The 17,816-nt window shown below is 39.5% G+C and overlaps 1 protein-coding gene across 1 annotated transcript; it reads right to left on the bottom strand.

Annotated features, from left to right (window-relative positions):
• Positions 1-5,370: 5,370 nt before the first annotated feature.
• Positions 5,371-15,169, bottom strand: GJA1 (gap junction protein alpha 1). Its single transcript, XM_006272096.3, has 2 exons — positions 14,930-15,169; positions 5,371-8,481 (listed from the first exon to the last, which is right to left on the bottom strand). The coding sequence occupies exon 2, from the start codon at positions 8,463-8,465 to the stop codon at positions 7,320-7,322; it is 1,146 nt and encodes a 381-aa protein (XP_006272158.1). The 5' UTR covers positions 8,466-8,481; positions 14,930-15,169; the 3' UTR covers positions 5,371-7,319.
• Positions 15,170-17,816: the final 2,647 nt, after the last annotated feature.

The raw sequence follows: 17,816 nt of genomic DNA, 5'->3' as shown, positions 1-17,816 counted from the left end.
TGACCATGCCATCTGCTTTCATGAGTGAAAGGAACTGAGATAGAAAAGGAAGGTGGGAAGCAGGCTCTTACAGCTTTTCTCTAGCTCTTTGGCAGCCCCTCCATTGCTTGTCTGGACTTGAATGTGCAAGTCAATGGCAATGCCATTTCAGTGGTGGATCTTCCCAATCTCTTTTGAATCCCATAGGGTATAAAGCAGTTAATACAATACATGCTTTCTCTGCATTGTCCATCTCGTCTTCATCTCAGCATTCTGAAAACCCCATGTCATCAAGACATGATTTGTATGGCATAGCCAGGGTAGGAGTCATGGCAGCACAAACCCCATGGACCTTGATGAGAGTCAGTAGCTGCTGTGGATATACAGAGATTGTGAAGGAGTTTTCCAAGACCCCACTATCAAGAGATCCATGGAATTCATAGGCTAGTCCCTCTCCTTGCTGCACAGGAATAGCAGACTCTATTGTGCTCAATGTAAATTCCATTAGGTAAGTAAGAAAAAAAAAGCATGCTATATCCTCAAGCCCACCCAAAGCCCCATCAGCTGCAGAGGGACTCTCTACAGATCCTATTGGGCAGATAAATTTACAGGATTGGGTTCATAGATTGTGCTCCATTTCAAACATTAGATTTAGAGCTTGTCTAGTTGAGAGACGTGGGCATCAGTTACACCACCCCAAGATCCTAATCCAGATACACCACCCTGGTGCAAATCATATTAATACTAGCCTCATTTTACTCCAGCAGAGGTTACCTCTACCCTGAAGGTTTGCATTACTATAGCAACGTTAAAGTAACAAAATCAGGAGAGACTGGCCCTCAGGTGAAGAAAGAGTTAGGGGAAGGTCATCTACATACATAGATAAAGAAAAAGAAAGGAATATTCCATGCAGTTCCAACTTTATAAAGCCCCCTTTCATTCATAATTCTGATTATCAAGTAACTCCTGTGGCAGATACTCAGCTAATTTTAATCAACAAAGCTTTATTCATTAAGCCAGTTTACACCAGCTAAGGATCCTGGCCTGGGCAATATATTTTTACCCTATAAAAAACAGATGATGGCCTGGTTGTTGACTTATTATTTAGATCTCAGACAAGACTCCCACATACATGACACATCAATAAATGCCAAGAGCTTGAAAACATTTTAAACTATTGGTAACAAAAAACATTTAAGTAATGCTGGCATTATGATGTATGGACAAAAGCTAGGAAAATTCATCATGCAGGCTGACCCTGGGTTTGGAAGAGGTCCTACTGCTGTGAGTATGTGTGGAAGTATGTGTCCCCAAAAGAACTACATGACATTTCAAATGGTATAGAAAATGCTGTTGGTATTGTTTTTTCTTAAAACTGTTGGCTTGTGCAATTCCAAAAGGGCTGCAATTTTGAGCCAAGCTACTTCAGAGTCTTCTAAAGCAGCAAACTTATGACTCAGCAGAAGCTGAGACTGAAAGTGCTTGTTTCAGCAGGGGCTGGTGGTTTTAAGATCCTAAGGTATCCAGAGGTTTTTATAATCCCTTAAGATATTTTCCATGCTGTTTTTCCCAATTTACTTTGCTGTACACATATAAGCGAGGCCAGTGTGGCTAATGAGCTCTAATCTGCACGTTCCATGATCACAGGAGCTGGAGCCTTTTATCATTTAGTATGATTGTTCCCTCAGACTCATTTATTTAATATTCCCCTTATACAGCTGTGCTATGTGGGGAGGAAAAGTGTGGGAGGGGGAAGGGGGGAATGTGGAAAGAGCCTCCTCACCCTTGCACAGCCCACATAAGAACTAATCAGAAGAATTGTGGAGCCTGAACTCAGCGGTGTGGGATTGCTGCTCAGTTGTCTGGAATGTGAATAGTGTTCTAAAAGAAGGGTAAGGAGAGGAAATGAGTAGGCTGAGCCATGCCTTTGCTCCTCTTCCACCAAGGCAAAAAGGGATAAAGAAGTATACACTACACTCCTCTCTCCCTTAAAGTAAACAGCAGTCAACGCAGTCAACAAGTGCTCAGTTGTGCCTCCTCAAATTCTGCAGGACTGCATTGATCCTGGCAGAACTCTGTGTCTGCTACCTATATTTGACCCAAAGTTCCTATAAATACATTACTTACATTTGTACGTGTTTACCTTTATATGGCAAATGAGCCCCTATCTATCTATCTATCTATCTATCTATCTATCTATCTATCTATCTATCTATCTATCTATCTATCTATCTATCTATCTATCTATCTATCTATCTATCTATCTATCTTTTTCCCCGATGTTGGGGTTTTCAGCCACACAGGCTGTTTACATCCATCTATTGATTATGTTCACCATATGTATGGATGGCTGGGCAAGTGAAGCATAAGCCCCAGGTGCTGCAGGGGGGGTAGGAGAGCTGGAATAGAGCTGGGAGGTTGCCTCACTCTCCCATCCTCAGCCCCACAACTGTACCACTCTGCACCTTCCCTGCAGCAACTCCAATTTTAGCAGCAGGGAGGGCAAAGCAGTGGCTGGAGGTTGCAGGGTAAGATTTTGCCTCCTTAATTTGCTGCTGAAAATCAGTGTTCAAATAGCTGCTCAACATGCCAATAGCAAAAAAGGAGGTGACATCTCCCCTCTCCCTGCCACAGTAAACCTGCAGCTGCTGCTCTTGCGCCATGCTAAGTACTGGCCCATTACACCTCTGTGTTCTAATACTCCTTGTAGCATTCCCAAGAATAGTTGTTCCTGCATTCTTCCACAGCGGCACTCTGCTTCTCACCAAAATTACTTCCACCAGTTAATTCCAGCCTAGATTCCAGCCTGGTCCCTTGGCTGCAGTACTATGGGGTAAGAATAACAGTGCCTTTTGTAAAAAAAAAAAAAAAAAAAAAAAAGGGTGCCATGTGTGTATATAAGTATCCAGATCTCTGACAGAGAAGGTACCAGTGGAGTGGCCAAGAAGTCATAGCATAATTCACAGGTTTGGTAGGACCAATCCTAGTTCAAAGCTGCTGTGTGCTGTAAATGGCTCAGTATGGAGTGCACAGCTCACTTTGAAGTCACCTGCTTTGAGGACCTTCATATGTAGAGCTCACCTCTATCTAATTCCAGGAGCCTGGAACAGCACCACATGATCAAAATCACAGCTAGTGGTGAGAGAGCTTCAGGGTGATGCTATAACTCCATGCTTCTAACTATCCCCTGTGGGAATATCTACTCCAACTCTGTGCCACTGGAAGCAAAGTACAGTCACTCTATGGTCAGAAGCCTCTGATGGTTTTGACTGTTAAGTGCCTGAACTAAGTAGCATTTGAGAGGAGTGGTAGACCTCCTTAAGGGAAATTTGTGGGGAAACTTCCCCTAGGGAACTGTTATGTAACTCCATCACCTGTTACAACCTGTCATGTTCCAAAGAGTTACCCATCAGACTCATTGTCTTAGCTAAGAATAAAAACTAGCCCTGTCAGACATGGTCTAGCAATATCTAGAGAAGAGAACTGTGGGTGAATCCTCTTCCCAAACATGTTTAATTTAAACATTGAAAATTGGAGCAATGGAAGAATAATTAAGGAATTGTGAAAAGGGATAAAACAAGAAACGGGCCTGAATATGGAAACAGGATGATGAGTATTCAGTTTGAACTTAATGTTTTCAAAAGCTGCATTGCTCACAGTGGGTGTACTCCCATTTCATTCTAGTTCTGGAAATATTATCATGTCTTTATCATTTTCTATTTTAATTATAGAAGATTTCATTGACATAATATTATAAAACAGGAATGAACTGCTAGGTTCAACCTACTATATGTAACAGCAATTAAAGTGGTACAATCTGAATATGGAAGGATGGAGTATTTTTGCTATATTATTTATATGCTTAAAATATGCATCAAACAAAAAGATGGATTCAACTTTATTCTTTTTTCATTCTTGCCTTTGAATTATTATCACTTGATATTTATTAGTTTAATTTTTTTTTCTGCTTTGGGGTTGATTTTGAATTTTTTGACAATTTTAAATGTCAAAAAGATAAAGTGCATAGCTATTACATCACAAACATTAATTTCAGTGGCTGCAGCATCTGTCAGTTAAGCTCTGGCTATTCTCTGGGTAGTTTCTGAGCCAGCAATATCTCAGTAGTAGGTGCAACTTCTAGTTGTCCTTCATAAACTCTCCTGAAAGACTGATTTTAAAGTAGAACTATACACAGAACTTATGAACTGCTGCACAGTCCATTTAGGAGAAAAGGTGCAGAAAGTGGGAAGAAAGCTACCTAGAACTGTGTTAGGGTAGGAACATTGTATTCAGCCTCACCGCTGAGTCTATGGAAAGGCCAGTTACACAGCATTAAAAAATTCAAGGCATTGGGTAGGATAACAAATTTCTCTGTAAAGAAGTGGCCCACTGTCACATCAAACAGTTGCAAGCATTATGGCTCTTTGTACATCTGAAAAACTGTAAAAGAGGCTTGAAAATGAAGTAACATGGTATGTTATGGTTCATCAGGAAATGGAACCAGGAAGAGACAGCCAGTTCAGGTCTGGATAGCTGAACCAAGGGGTCCAGCATTCATGACATACCCATTTGTTACAAGCCTTGTCTTCTCTTGGCCTTTCCACAAAAGTTGCCATTCGCATCCTCATAACATCAGTGCTTGTGAAGTATCATAAACAGCTGTAGTTTCACAGCTGCATACCAGACACATACATTTCCCAAACACAGCATCGCTGTCAAGGATCTAGCCAAATAAAGTTTGACCTCAAAATTTGTTTTGAGTCATTTTAAGATGGAAAGCTACCAGACATATGATGATGACATGATAATTATGTCTTTACTTTTAAATCCTAAGGAAAAATTGGCAAGCTTCTTTGTATTTAAATATTCCCTGGCAGTACCAGAAAGTTAAGCATAGTAAGATTTTGCCTAAGTGCCTAAGACCCAGGAAATGAGCTATTAGAGAAAGAGTGAAATTTTGGTCCCATTGGAGTTGACAAAATTGTCTTTGAATATCTAGGGTCAGAATTTCCCAGAAACTGAATTTCACTGAGTCAAGTACAGAGATATTGTTGTAATGTCTGAGAAATTAGTACCACTTTAGTACTATTTCAAGGATATGATCTGATACATCACAATTATCTTCCTATTAATTATTTGAAGACAGTTAACTATATATTTGGTAGTGACCCTAATGATTCTATTCATTCAGATTCAGAAATGGTACCAGATCTGGTCCTGGGATTATTGCATGTGGACTTCCAGTTCAAGGCAAACTTATATCCAAGTTATGTAAACCAATGTAAAAAAGTATGAAATGCCACTGGTGAAACCATGAAAATTGCAGTAGGGGGGGCATCATACCATTGAGACAAATAGACACACACTGTAGTAAAAAACAACTGGAGCAGATTTATACTAAATTAAAACTTTATTGACTACTGCTCTCCAGACAACATGATCTGATGGACTATGGCTGCATGCATGACAGTAATTTAACACGGAATGTCAAACAAATTAAAGTACTGTATTATATGAAACCATTAATCTGTGCTGTTGTAAAATGAAACCAAGGTATGTATTTCCTTGGTTGACCTGTGTTGAACTAAGAGGCAATGTGGCTGAAGAAACGGGTAGATTTCTTTAGCATACCTTTCAAATAAATTAGTTAATATTGTATTCTTGAAAAACCCTTTCAGCTTCACTTGCATTCCAAACATAATCTAAGTGCAAACATGGAAAATGCTGAAGCCATCCAGAAAGATTTAACTGTCAAAACTGGATTGGACCGTAATACTATAATTGAGTAAACATGGACATGTAGTTAAAGAAAAATACCAGTTACTGCAAAATTAATGTAGGCATATTTTATAATTAATTGAGCTCAAAGCATTTTCTAATTTTCTCACATTAAAGACTAAAGCTTGCTTACAGTACTACAACTTCTATAATTCAAGCATCAATTATTACATATCAGGGAGATCAGCTAGATCACCTAATGGTCTGTTCCATTCCTAATTTCTACAAAGGAAAGTTATTCATGCCAGCAAGAGCATCATTGCTACTTTTTGGATTTGATCCTACAGTCATTGTTCAGGAAAAACTCCCATTAAGTTTCAGTGGGATTTTTTTCAGAGCAAGACGGCCAGGACTCAACTCTTTAAAAAAAATGTTATCCATATTTAACAAAATAATAGTATCCATCAGAAGATACATGAAAAATATGATATGGAACAACAACAAAAAACCCTCTGATGTGCTTTCTTGCACTGCTGGAAATAGATAATGTAAACACCATAGTGGCCCATACCTTCACAAGTTCCATGAAAAAATTGGAAAACTGTGTGTCCTCTGTGTGTGTTCCTCAATGTATGCTTGCAAGTATGCATCATATATCTGTGTACCGCCCTAAGCTCTCCCACATACATAATTCAAAGACACCCCAAATACACAATGTGTGATAGAGTTAACCACAAGTGATCTGATTATCTGACTTCAACTCTTAAATCTGCAAGTGGCAGTAAACCGGTTTGTTTGTTTATTTCCTCCTGGTGCTAAATGCACTTTTATGTGAGTAGCAGAAAGTGAATATTGCTGTAGGAAGCAGAATGTGGATGATACTATAGGAATATGTATGTGGATATGAAGAACATCCAGTCTACACACACAACAAAATGTACCTGTTTGAAGGATTGAGAAGCATCTGACCAAAGGATTTTTGGTGGGCCTGTTTGAAATCTTAGTTGATTGTTTCAAAGAATGTAGATTATCCTTGCATGAGTCTTTTAAAAACACCTAGACAGCCATACCGAGAAGTTAACCTACCAAGTGCAAATTTTAATAATGGAATGTTCTTGACGGGGAAATGATCCAAAGACAATCCCGGGTCTTACATTTGTTCAATAGGAAAAAATGTTTTCATCTTCAGGCAGCATTTCATCCCAACAAACATGATACCAACTTGTGTTAGTATAACAGAAGACTCTTTAGAAATAAACATGTTATACACACAAACGCATACACACACGCACACACAGATATTTACAGCTGTTTTTGGGGTGGGGGGGGAAACAACAAAAAATCCTACCTTAGTATGGGCTACAACTTGTTTACTTTTTTTTGGTCTTTTTTAAGCATTTAAATTCTTTAAATCAGCTACTTTAAATACTAAGGTACTGTACCACCCCACACCAACCCCACTTCCCCAGAAAACAGCAAGTATTTTGAAAGTTTTTTTTATGTTTGTTAAAATCTCCTGGTTGAGACTTGTTAAGTACCACCTCCACTGGAACAAAATGAATACTGCATGCATCTTCCAATGCATATCATTTCATAGTTGAGAAGTACTGCAGCTAGGAAGCTTAGATCTCCAGGTCATCAGGTCTAGGCCTGCTACTGGCTCTGCTGCTGGCTCTGCTAGGTGGCCTTTGGTCCACAGTGGTGAGAGGCTGCAGCTCATGCCCAGATGTCAGTTTTTTAGTGTTCTGATGATCATCAGGGAAGTCGAAGGGCTGGGCATGAGAGTTGGAGATGGTGCTGCCAGCCTGTCCCATCCTATTCTGCTCTGCACTGTAATTTGCCCAGTTTTGTTCACTGGCCTGCTTGTTGTAGTTACGACAGGAAGAATTATTCCTTTCTCCAGTAACAAGCTTGTACCCTGGGGGAGACATGGGTGACAAGGGAGCAGTTGGTGAGGAACAGCCATTGAAATACGCATACTTTGGGGATCCACACTCCTTGGAGGGACTCATGGTACTGGTGGGAGAGTAAGGATCAGGTTTTCCTTTCACACGATCCTTGACGCCCTTGAAGAATACATAGAAAAGCTCAATGATGTTCAAGGCAAGTGATACTAAAGACACTACCAGCATGAAGATAATGAAGATGGTTTTCTCGGTTGGACGGGAAAGGAAGCAGTCTACTCTGTGGGGGCATGGGTCTCGCTCACAAGTGTAAATGGCATTCAGGCTAAACCCATAGACATACCATTGTATTAGCAAGAAGGCCACTTCAAAGACAGATTTAAAGAGGATGCTGATGACATAAGTACGGAGCAGTCCCCCACGCATTTTAACTTTGCCATGCTCTTCAATCCCATACTTGAATTTCTTCATTTCTATTTGTTTTAGGTGCATTTCCACATTCCCACCATCATTTCGGACAACCTTAAGCTCTTCTTCTCTCTTGCTTAGTTTCTCTTCTTTCCGCATCACATAGAATACGTGTGCCAGATACAAGAGGGTAGGCACAGACACAAATATTATCTGCAGAACCCAGAAGCGGACATGGGAGATGGGAAAGGACTTGTCATAGCAGACATTTTCACAACCGGGTTGCTGAGTGTTACACCGAAAAGCAGACTGCTCATCTCCCCAGGCAGATTCAACTGCTGTCCCCAGCAACAAGATTCGGAAAATGAAGAGGACAGAGAGCCATACTTTCCCTCCTGCAGTAGAATAGGCTTGAACTTTGTCAAGAAGTTTTCCTAGGGCACTCCAGTCACCCATCTTCACTGGATGCTTGCTAAAAACACACAAAAAAACCAAATAATAATTAGACCAGTGTTAACTGAACGCATTAACACATTTATAATGCTAACATTTAGTGTCTCAACTCAATGTTTCATTGTGTATAAGCTGCTATAACATGGCATTACTTTATTTCATGCATGTTAGTCAAGAAACGGTTAAGTGGCCAAGGGAGAATTTCATCATAGTAGTTCCACCGTGCAGCTATCAAACATAAATCAATAAAAGTCAATAGGTACAAAATATGGAGCCAGATCCTTTGGTGATATAAATTTCTCCAGGAATGAAAGTAAAGTTATTGGAATTTATATTCTCTCTCTGACCATAAGGTACTTCTCCTCCATTTGTAGGCATCTATTTAAAGTAATCCAGTATAAATTAAATATTGCATTGTTGTTCAGTGCCCAATGGACAATGAGCTTTTTTTATTTTGTTCTAGTTTTCAAGAGTTCTGCCAGACAAAAATTGCAGTCAAATTTGGCTTTTATTGGCATTTTTTTTGGCAGTCTCCATACAGGAGCAAAGCCTGCATGGTCTAGATCATAACTGAAGTATGCACTTCTTTGCAGTGTCACTGACTGAGTAATCTATGGATAAATAGATTTTTCACTGTTGGGCTAACAGTCTGGATCATTTGCAAACACTACACTCAGGAAAAAAAAAGGAAAAGTATCATCCCATGTAAAAGGCATAATAATGCAACATTAAAATTCATGACATGAATATAGAATCTGATGTTCCAAACAATTATAGCCATGTTGCAGGACAGAGGCCATATATATAGTATTATCTGGTATATATTTAACAGAAAATAGGAGCAGAAAATATTAAATGTTTAGAAGGCGGCCAGGCTAAAGTTGTCATATTGGAGTAATGTGTATTTCCTAACGTATCTGTGGCCTCCTTACTTTGCATGGTTGCAGTTTTCTATATATTTACAGTGTTTCAAGTATAAATTCCTAAGTTTGGTTTGGACAGAGAAAGGGGGAATAAAGCAACAGGTGAAACAAACATTGTCCATCTTATAAATAGCTCCTGTAAAGTAAATTTAGTTTGAAGGGTATATGTCAATTTGATATTAAAACATGCATTTCTGGAATACATGTTAATTATAGATCATATCTGGAAATACAGAAAAGATAAATATTTTCTTGCATGCCCCGGTCCAGGGGGGCTCTGGGCCCACACCCAGGCTTCAATTTACAACCTTCTGGCTCTGTACCCAGCAGGCAAACTCCTAAGCCAGAGAGCCAGGGCACCTTAACATACACCTTAACTTATACCTTAACATATAATGAAATATTCAACTGTGCATCCTTGAGGCTTGATAAAGGTAAAAAACACAATAAGCTGTGGGCCAATTTATTCTTGAATGTGAATATTGTTGTAGGTAGCAATCCTAGTTCTGTCCATGAGCAGAGAGAGGTAGTTAGCCATTTTAATGTGAAAGCAAAAGGCAAGGGAGAGGTACACTTTACAGACTAACTCAATCAGGGATGCATAAACTTTTGTGAGCAACAGTTGACTTCACTGATAAATGTTCTTTCATAGCATCTAATGAAGTGAGCTGTCCATGCAAGTTTATGAACAACAGTTAATCCTAGTTCTGGAAGATCGCACAGGTGACATATTAATTACCCAGATCAACCCTAAGACAGACTGGATCTTTACCAACCAATTAATGAATGGGTATTGTATGTAAAATTGTGCATCCAAATGAAATAAGTGTGCAGCCCCCATTTAAAGAGTGACCTGTTTGATACAGTTAGCTGTACTGTGCAGGCTAACTACACCATTTTCAAATTTGCATAACTTTGTTAACTTCCAACCAGTTTCTTCCCCATGCACTCCTCAGTGAGGACTAGACACATGCCATAATCAAAGGAAAAAATACCAATTGGACAAAAAATAGGAAATTTCAGCCCCAGAAGTTCTGGAAGGTTATGAGTCAATGAAAATGAAGGCTGATGATGGAAATGGTTTTGAAACCTTAACCATAGAAACTGCTGCTAAATGAATGAACTAGCACCTCCTTCTGTTCATTATAGGGAACAGGCCTGGGGTGGAAGAGAAGGCAAACAAGGCCAGTTTTTGGTTGCTGCAAGTTGTTGCTCTCTTTTACTCTTGAGCCCTTGATAATTTCCCCCTGGTTATTCTATCTACCTTGGCAAGTTCCACATAATATGTGGAAGTCTGCCTGTGCTAGCTCTGAGGCCCTTCCTTTGATTATCAGTCCTTTACATGGAAATAGTCCCAATGAAAAGTTTGAAGGATCAGTTCTCTTTTGGATTTTTAAAACTAAAAGCCATACGTAAGGGAGATTGTAGGTCATATTCCTCTTTGGCTTTCCATTTAATTTGCTCCAGGAAAAGAATGTTGCCCTTCATGTTTCAGTTTAATAGAAAAGAAATCACATGCATTAATTTAGAAGTCTCTGAAAAACAATTATAGCCTCTGCCGGAAATTTGGGGATCATAAAAGCTGGCAAGTTCTGCTACATGAAGACAAAGTTTCTTTTCAGGCTATGATTTGTTGAAATGGAGATCAGTCTTTTGCACTGCATAATATGTGAAATTCCTTTAAAAGGAAAACTCATTTCTGCCTAGCCTATCCGTGAAAATAGGCAGAAACAGGTGTTTTTCTAAGTAATAGATTCTTGGTGTTATTAGCCAACTTTCTGATGATTGGAAAATACTGAATTAGCAGACTTTCCTCAAGGTCAGTGGATTTCTTTACAGTGTAAATGTTATTTCAGATTGAAAGTATGATTAAAAAAACAAGGGAGGTGTTATTTCTAAGCAGTTATATGTTGTTTGCTTTTTAATTACACTGCACTCTGGTCTATTAATAGGGGATGATATAGTTAAATTTTGACCTAGCTAGTTCCATACCTGCAATGTATTCAGAATTTAGCACCTATTTTTCAATTTGTTTCAGCATGCAGAACTAAGTCCATTATATCCTCTGGCAATATAAACTCCAGGAGGAAGCATTCCTTGCTTGAATTACTCATACATAGTTCTGTAAAGCAAACTTTTTTTAAAAAGATCAGTTATGCACTCACATTTCCCAGTGATAAAAAACCCACATCAATTCATAACATTGTGCTGTTAATCAGATAACCTTGTAGTGGCACAAATATATTATTCTTTTCCGTAAGTAGACTTTATTGTTTTATGAAACTCAGTATTTTAGTTCATTGTAAAATAATTCATTGATTGGATCTAACTTGTTTACTTTCCGTGCTTTGAAAGAATATTTAAATTAACCTATTGCGGCATTTGTTTGCTAAATAATAAAAAACTCTCGCTCGTTACGGCTTTAAATGATAATTTTAAGTTCTGCAGTGAACAGTTCTAAAACTGAAAGATCTCCTTTGGTCTAATATTTCCTTGTCTTTTAAGATGTAGATTTATTTTAATATTCTCCTCATAATGGAATTATTCTATCATAACACAATGATCAATAGATAGGCATGCCCTGTCAGTAATTGCTCCTATTTTTAAAAATGTAAGTAGCCTCATTTCTTACTGATGACTATTTTATGTCATTATACATGGTTTTTGAGGTGCACTAACAAAAAACTTGACCTGTAGAACAGCTTCATAGACAGATTTTTGATAAATACTATTGTGGGTGGGTACAGACAGAAAGAATATGCTGTAGAGAAGAAGGAAAAATGACAGCATTCATCTGCCTGAGTCTTGGATGACCACATATAAAAGAAATTTGATCTAGAAGCCACAATTTAGAAATTCTAGAACTGTTTTTTTATGGAAGGCATTCATCATGTCATATGGTTCAGATTTTCCAGGAGATATAGTGCAGGCTCAGTACTGTGGTTAAGTGCCCAGGTCTGACTGCAGTGTCAGTAGGTCACATGGTAATGATCGGAAGAGGCATCAGGGCTGGTGTGTGGTAAGTGTGTGGGTCTGTGCAGCTGAAAGAGCACTTAGGAAGTGGGCCAAGAGCTTTGGTTCTCCCATAAATGCCAACAAAAGCCTGTGCTTAAAATGTACCTAGAAATAATTTCCCAAGCGTAGCCAAAGTCTCAGGGAAAGCAGCTGAGGTGCCTAAGACATGGGACTTGAGTGGCTGTGGACCAGGAACGTTAAACATATCAAATCTTACAAATGTCAGTGAAATGTTATTCTTACATTCCCCTGGAAAGGTACAGCCCATTTGGAATTCTGCAAATGCATTTAGTTGGTAGTAAATTTCCTCCAGAGGACAGGGAGGGTACCCCTGATGGTTGCATAGTGATGAGAATTTAACCCTCACAGCTGCTATTTTTGTTTTCTTTTACAGGCTTATGGTACTCACTGGTGATCATCCACTGATGGAACTTTTTACTACCTCCTCTTCCTCTGACGCATTCTCCCCCTGCCTCGTCTAACTCTATGAATCTGTCCAAGACAACTAAATACAAGACCACAAGAGTTTGCTTAAAAATTCCACTTGTACAAGTCAGGTAGACAGTTGATAAAACTTTTTACTCTTCTGGCCCAAATCATCCATGTTTTAAGTGGATGAATCAATAGAAGTGATGCCTACTTATATTTGTGAGGAATTCCAAGTTCATATGTTTCAAAATATAGAAGCCCACAAAATAAAAGCAATAGAAACATGAATCTACCATGCTAAGCTACCACACTAAGTTACCACACTAAACTTATGGAGTAGGCTAGGGAAAGGGGCTAGCAACATTACTTCTTTCACAAGAAACACTAGCTGGGCAGAGACTTCCTTAAATCCACAACAGTATGTTTACATAAACTGACCCTTGTTTAATTTCAGTTTCAGGCACAGCTTATCTTTCAGGCTAGTTTTAACTGAGACTGGGGAGACCTTTACACTCAGAGGTGCATATATGTATGTGTTTGTGTGTATGCGCATATTTGCTACAAATCAAATCCATTGCATCCTTCCCTTTCCCCTTTTGAACTCAGCCTGTTGCTCATCATTCTCCCATTGGTATGCCTGTTAGATATCACAGATCAGTGCCACTGTTTAGCTTTGAGGGCTTTTGAGGGAAACACTTCAGTAAACATTTCAAAGTCTGGAGACTTTGTAAATTATGTAGTGCAGTGTGCTGTCCAGATGTTAAGATGGCAGGGTGAAAGATCCAGGCAAGCCCCAGCTCTTCCAACACACACACACTCACATACACACACAGAAAAATCAAAGCTGCAAGTTGACCTGTGTTGTTGTTTTGGTTGATTTTAATTAAACACACTTAGAACAATCTAAAAGAACATTCTCTTAGGAAAATGTTCTGACTTTACTGTTATATTAGGACAGCAGAAGGAGAAATGCCAGTTGGGCACAAAACATTTTAGATTACCATCACATGTGTTACTCCAACAAAGTACACTTGTGATGTGGTTCTCACTCCAAGTGAAACTTCTTCCCCTCTCCATCTCCATCCTCAAAGTTTTTCTCTTTGATTACTGGCAGGCATCCAGGCAGCAATACCAATAAGGAATTAATCACTCCAGTGTCTTCAGACAAAAGTCAGTTCTCTAGAAGATGCTGCTCAGGAATTCCTTTCCAGTGCTATCTTATAGGTTTCAGGGCAAAGTATAGACAATTTAACTTGTGATATATGCTGTAACTACTCACTGAGAGTCCTCCCTAGAGAACATCTGCTAACACCCACCCACTCAATAACTTCACAGGCAATGCCAGCATGGTGAGACATATGCCTATGTGCTACATGGCTCCTCTACAATCCTTAACTGGAGTTGCTAATACAGAGTAACTATATACAAACTGGCTTAAAAATCCTTAGCACATGTCTGGATTTTATCACATCTATTTTAAAGAAGTAGGTGGGGGGGCGGGGGGAGGAGAGGGGGGGATCAGCACAGCCACGTGAAAGTCACTGGATTAGTAGCAGCAGTATTTTAACAAAGCACCTAATTAAGAACCATGTTTTGCACAAACTATTAAACATCAATCAAAATTTACATATGAAAGCAAAAAAGTGTATGGGATAGATGGGAAACACTCATGCAAGGGATTTGCTGTTACAAACTTGTAAGGCTTTTTCAGAAGATCAGGAGGATTTCCATACACAGAAGCACACCTCTACTTTTTTCTTAAGCTATTTTTTTTAATAAGATAATTGCATGGGTTTTTTTGCTTAAATCAAGTAAACAACCACAAAATCCAGCTCTGAAGATGAAGTATTGCCACAGTTAACCTGCCATAGAACTAGGTTAAAAAATGATCATTAAAAATATTTAGAAAAATGATTTAAAAGTAGTGTAAATGTAACAAAGCAAAAAACTACCCAGAACTTTTAACTGAGTAACTTTAGAAACACTTAGCACAGTTTTTTCCAACTGTGTTGCAAATACTCCAGACATAAGTAAAAGCAGTATAAGGTTCCTGGAAAAAAAGTATACTTTAAAAAAAAACCTAAAAACTTTCCAACTTACCCTTGCTGATCAGCAGTGAAGCAGGCGAACAAGTGCCTCTTTGGAGGGTAAACGTAAAATGGAAGAGAAGTTCAGACTCTCAGACTTGTCTATTTAAACTTTAAAAGTCTACTGCTGGTTTGTATTTTTCATCCTTCCTTCCCCACTAATGAAAGAAAAGTGCTGATACCTCGTAAAAAAGTTTTTTTCTAACTTGGAACACTGGGAGAGCTTTTAACAAGTTTTCAAGCCACTGACTGAAAGGAGGAGGAGAGAAGGAGGGACAAGCATAGGAGGGACAGCTAAGTGGAACAGGAGGAGAAAAGGGGGAGGAGGAATCACAGAAGAAAACAGTATGGAAAAAAAGGAGACAGAGTACATCAAAGTGTACTGTTGCTGTTATAATGAACAATTGAAAGGCATTGTTTACGGAACCTGAACATACACTAAGGGCACTTGAGTGGTAATTTATCCAGAAAGAGACTCAGGGTTACCTGAGCAGCTTAGCCCATTGTATAAAATCAAAGACGCTCTTTAGGAATGCAGGCATCAAGAAAAGAAAGGGAAAATAGAAAAACCAGTGCATAAGCACAGCCAATCTGCCAGAATCTAGTTTGGGGACAGACTACTTTGTTCTCATCGTTACCCTGAATGCTGAATGGGACTCACTACATTAGAAGGGGATACACCATGGCTTCCAAAATAAATAAGTCCTCTCGGCTTTTAATTTGTTTATTTAGTTTACTGCCTTTTGTATCCTTAAGGTGAACACCAGAAGGTAACAGTGTATTTATGTGTGGTAACAGGATGTTTGTTCAGCACAAGCATTTACTTAGAAGATAGCCATCATTATTTTGGGGGGGAGGGAGGAAGAATCTAAGTAGAAGAGCCAAACTGCATTTCAGGAAACTCTTTGCAGGAAACTTCAGTTAAATGTATAAGACAAAGCAGGGCAATTGATCTAAAATAGTGAGTAGCACTAAGCAGTCGAAGTATTTCAATTACAGTATACTTGAAAATCTGACCTTGTAACTGCACAGAAGATAACTTGGCCTTTGCCCCAATCTAACCATGATAAAACTTCCTTTCACTAATTTTTTCTTGGTGAAACATGGATGATTTTTCTTCTTTTTCCTGTCCAAGCATGGAAGTTCCCCAGAGAAAAAGTCTAACAAGGGTCATAGGAAAGCAAGGCTGAAAGAGACCTCGTAAGGTAATCTAGTCCAGCTCTCTGATCAAGGCAGGCTTATCCATGTCTTCACCACTCCAGCCAAGTGTCTAACCTGCTTTTGAAAGTTTCCAAAGATGGAGGTTCCACAGCTTTTCTAGGTAAAAGCCTGTTCCAGCATCTGACCAATCTCATCGTCAGACAGTTCCTCCTAATCTCAAACCTAAATTTTCCCTGTTGCAGCTTCAGGCTGTTGCTCCTAGCCCTGTCCCCTACAGCCACAGAGAAAAGCCTATCTCCATCCTCCCTACAATCATCTTTCAGGTATTTGAAGACCATTATTAAATCCTCCATCAGTTTTCTTTTCTTCAGTCCAATATCCCTAGTTCTTTCAGCCTGTCTTCATAAGTCTTGTCTCCCCTGAGACCCCTGATTATTTCTGTTGCCTTCCACTGGACTTTTTCAAAACTGTCCATATCCTTCTTGAAGTGTGGGACCCCAGACTGGACACAGTACTCCAAGTGAGGCCTTGCCAGTGTTGAATAGAGCGAAAGAATCTCTTCCCTTGATTTGCAAGTGACACTCTGAATACAACCTGGTAGACTAGACCATTGTGGACACCACATTTAAGACCTGATTTTTGTAGTTTTCTATGTGTTGTCTTTCAGTGCCCCATTGTCCTGTGCATTGGACATTGCTTAGGATAGCTTAGCAGATGCTCCAGCAGCTCCCAGTGGTTGGACAGCTCCTCGGGACCATTCTACTTTGATGCTCCACAGCTTGGCTTTATGAAGGTCTTTTGGGTCCTCGTTCTCAGGAAAGGCTATTTGTAGACTCATGTGTGGTTAGCACCATCCTGTCTTACCTCAGAACCTGTGCATAGAGGAAGAGATTTAAGTACAAGCCATTTAGGGATTTCTCTCAAGAAGTGGGTAATATTCCCCTTAGCAAGTTCCTTTCAGACCTGTGAATGTTATAGATGTTAGCTTATTCTTTCACTTAGTCCTTAACAGTGCCTGTCATCCACAGCTCACAAAGTCCTTCATAGAGGAAGAGAAACATCATTGTACATATATGGAAACTAAGGCAAAAATACTTGTACAGGGACACACATCAGATTAGCGGCACAGCTTAGTGAGGAACTCAAAAATTTTGCCTCATGCTTCATTGTCCACTGCAGCACACCATGATGCCTCCATTTTTGAAAAAGGTAGTATGCAGGTCACCTATGTACCCCTCAACTATCTTCTTCCTCTAACTAAAGCTTGATACACTTGATTTTTCAATTGTCTGTTTTCCTCTGATATTTTCTTGTTGTTTTGGACCTTTTAAAGTAATTAATGCAGTCCAATACACAAGGCAGAAAGAGACTTGTATTTTTAGAACTCTCTGGATGCATCCAGATGAGCATGGAAGTTGCTGGCCCCAGCAGCCTTACATAGGGTTCTGGGGGCCTCCTGGGGCTGCAGCCATGTCAGGAAGCCTGGCCAGCATCCAAAGCATGGATCGGGCTGGCCAAGCACCAGTTTGGGGCAGTGCACAGTGCCGCCACATGTGCCACCCCATGTGCACCACCCTGGGATCTCTTGGGGTCAAAAAGCCCCACTGCACTGCAAGGTAGCAGCACAGGTTATGCCTGCATGTGCAGTGTGTGGCACAACAGATGGGTCTGCAGTGGCACATACCACATGTTCATGCTCGTCAGGACAGTCTCTAGATCTTCTTCTTAACCTGATTTAT

The sequence above is a fragment of the Alligator mississippiensis genome, chromosome 1 (assembly GCF_030867095.1).
Source record: "Alligator mississippiensis isolate rAllMis1 chromosome 1, rAllMis1, whole genome shotgun sequence".
Classification (NCBI taxonomy): domain Eukaryota; kingdom Metazoa; phylum Chordata; order Crocodylia; family Alligatoridae; genus Alligator; species Alligator mississippiensis.
The sequence above is the reverse complement of the archived record's forward strand: the minus strand, read 5'-3'. Positions and strand labels throughout refer to the sequence as shown.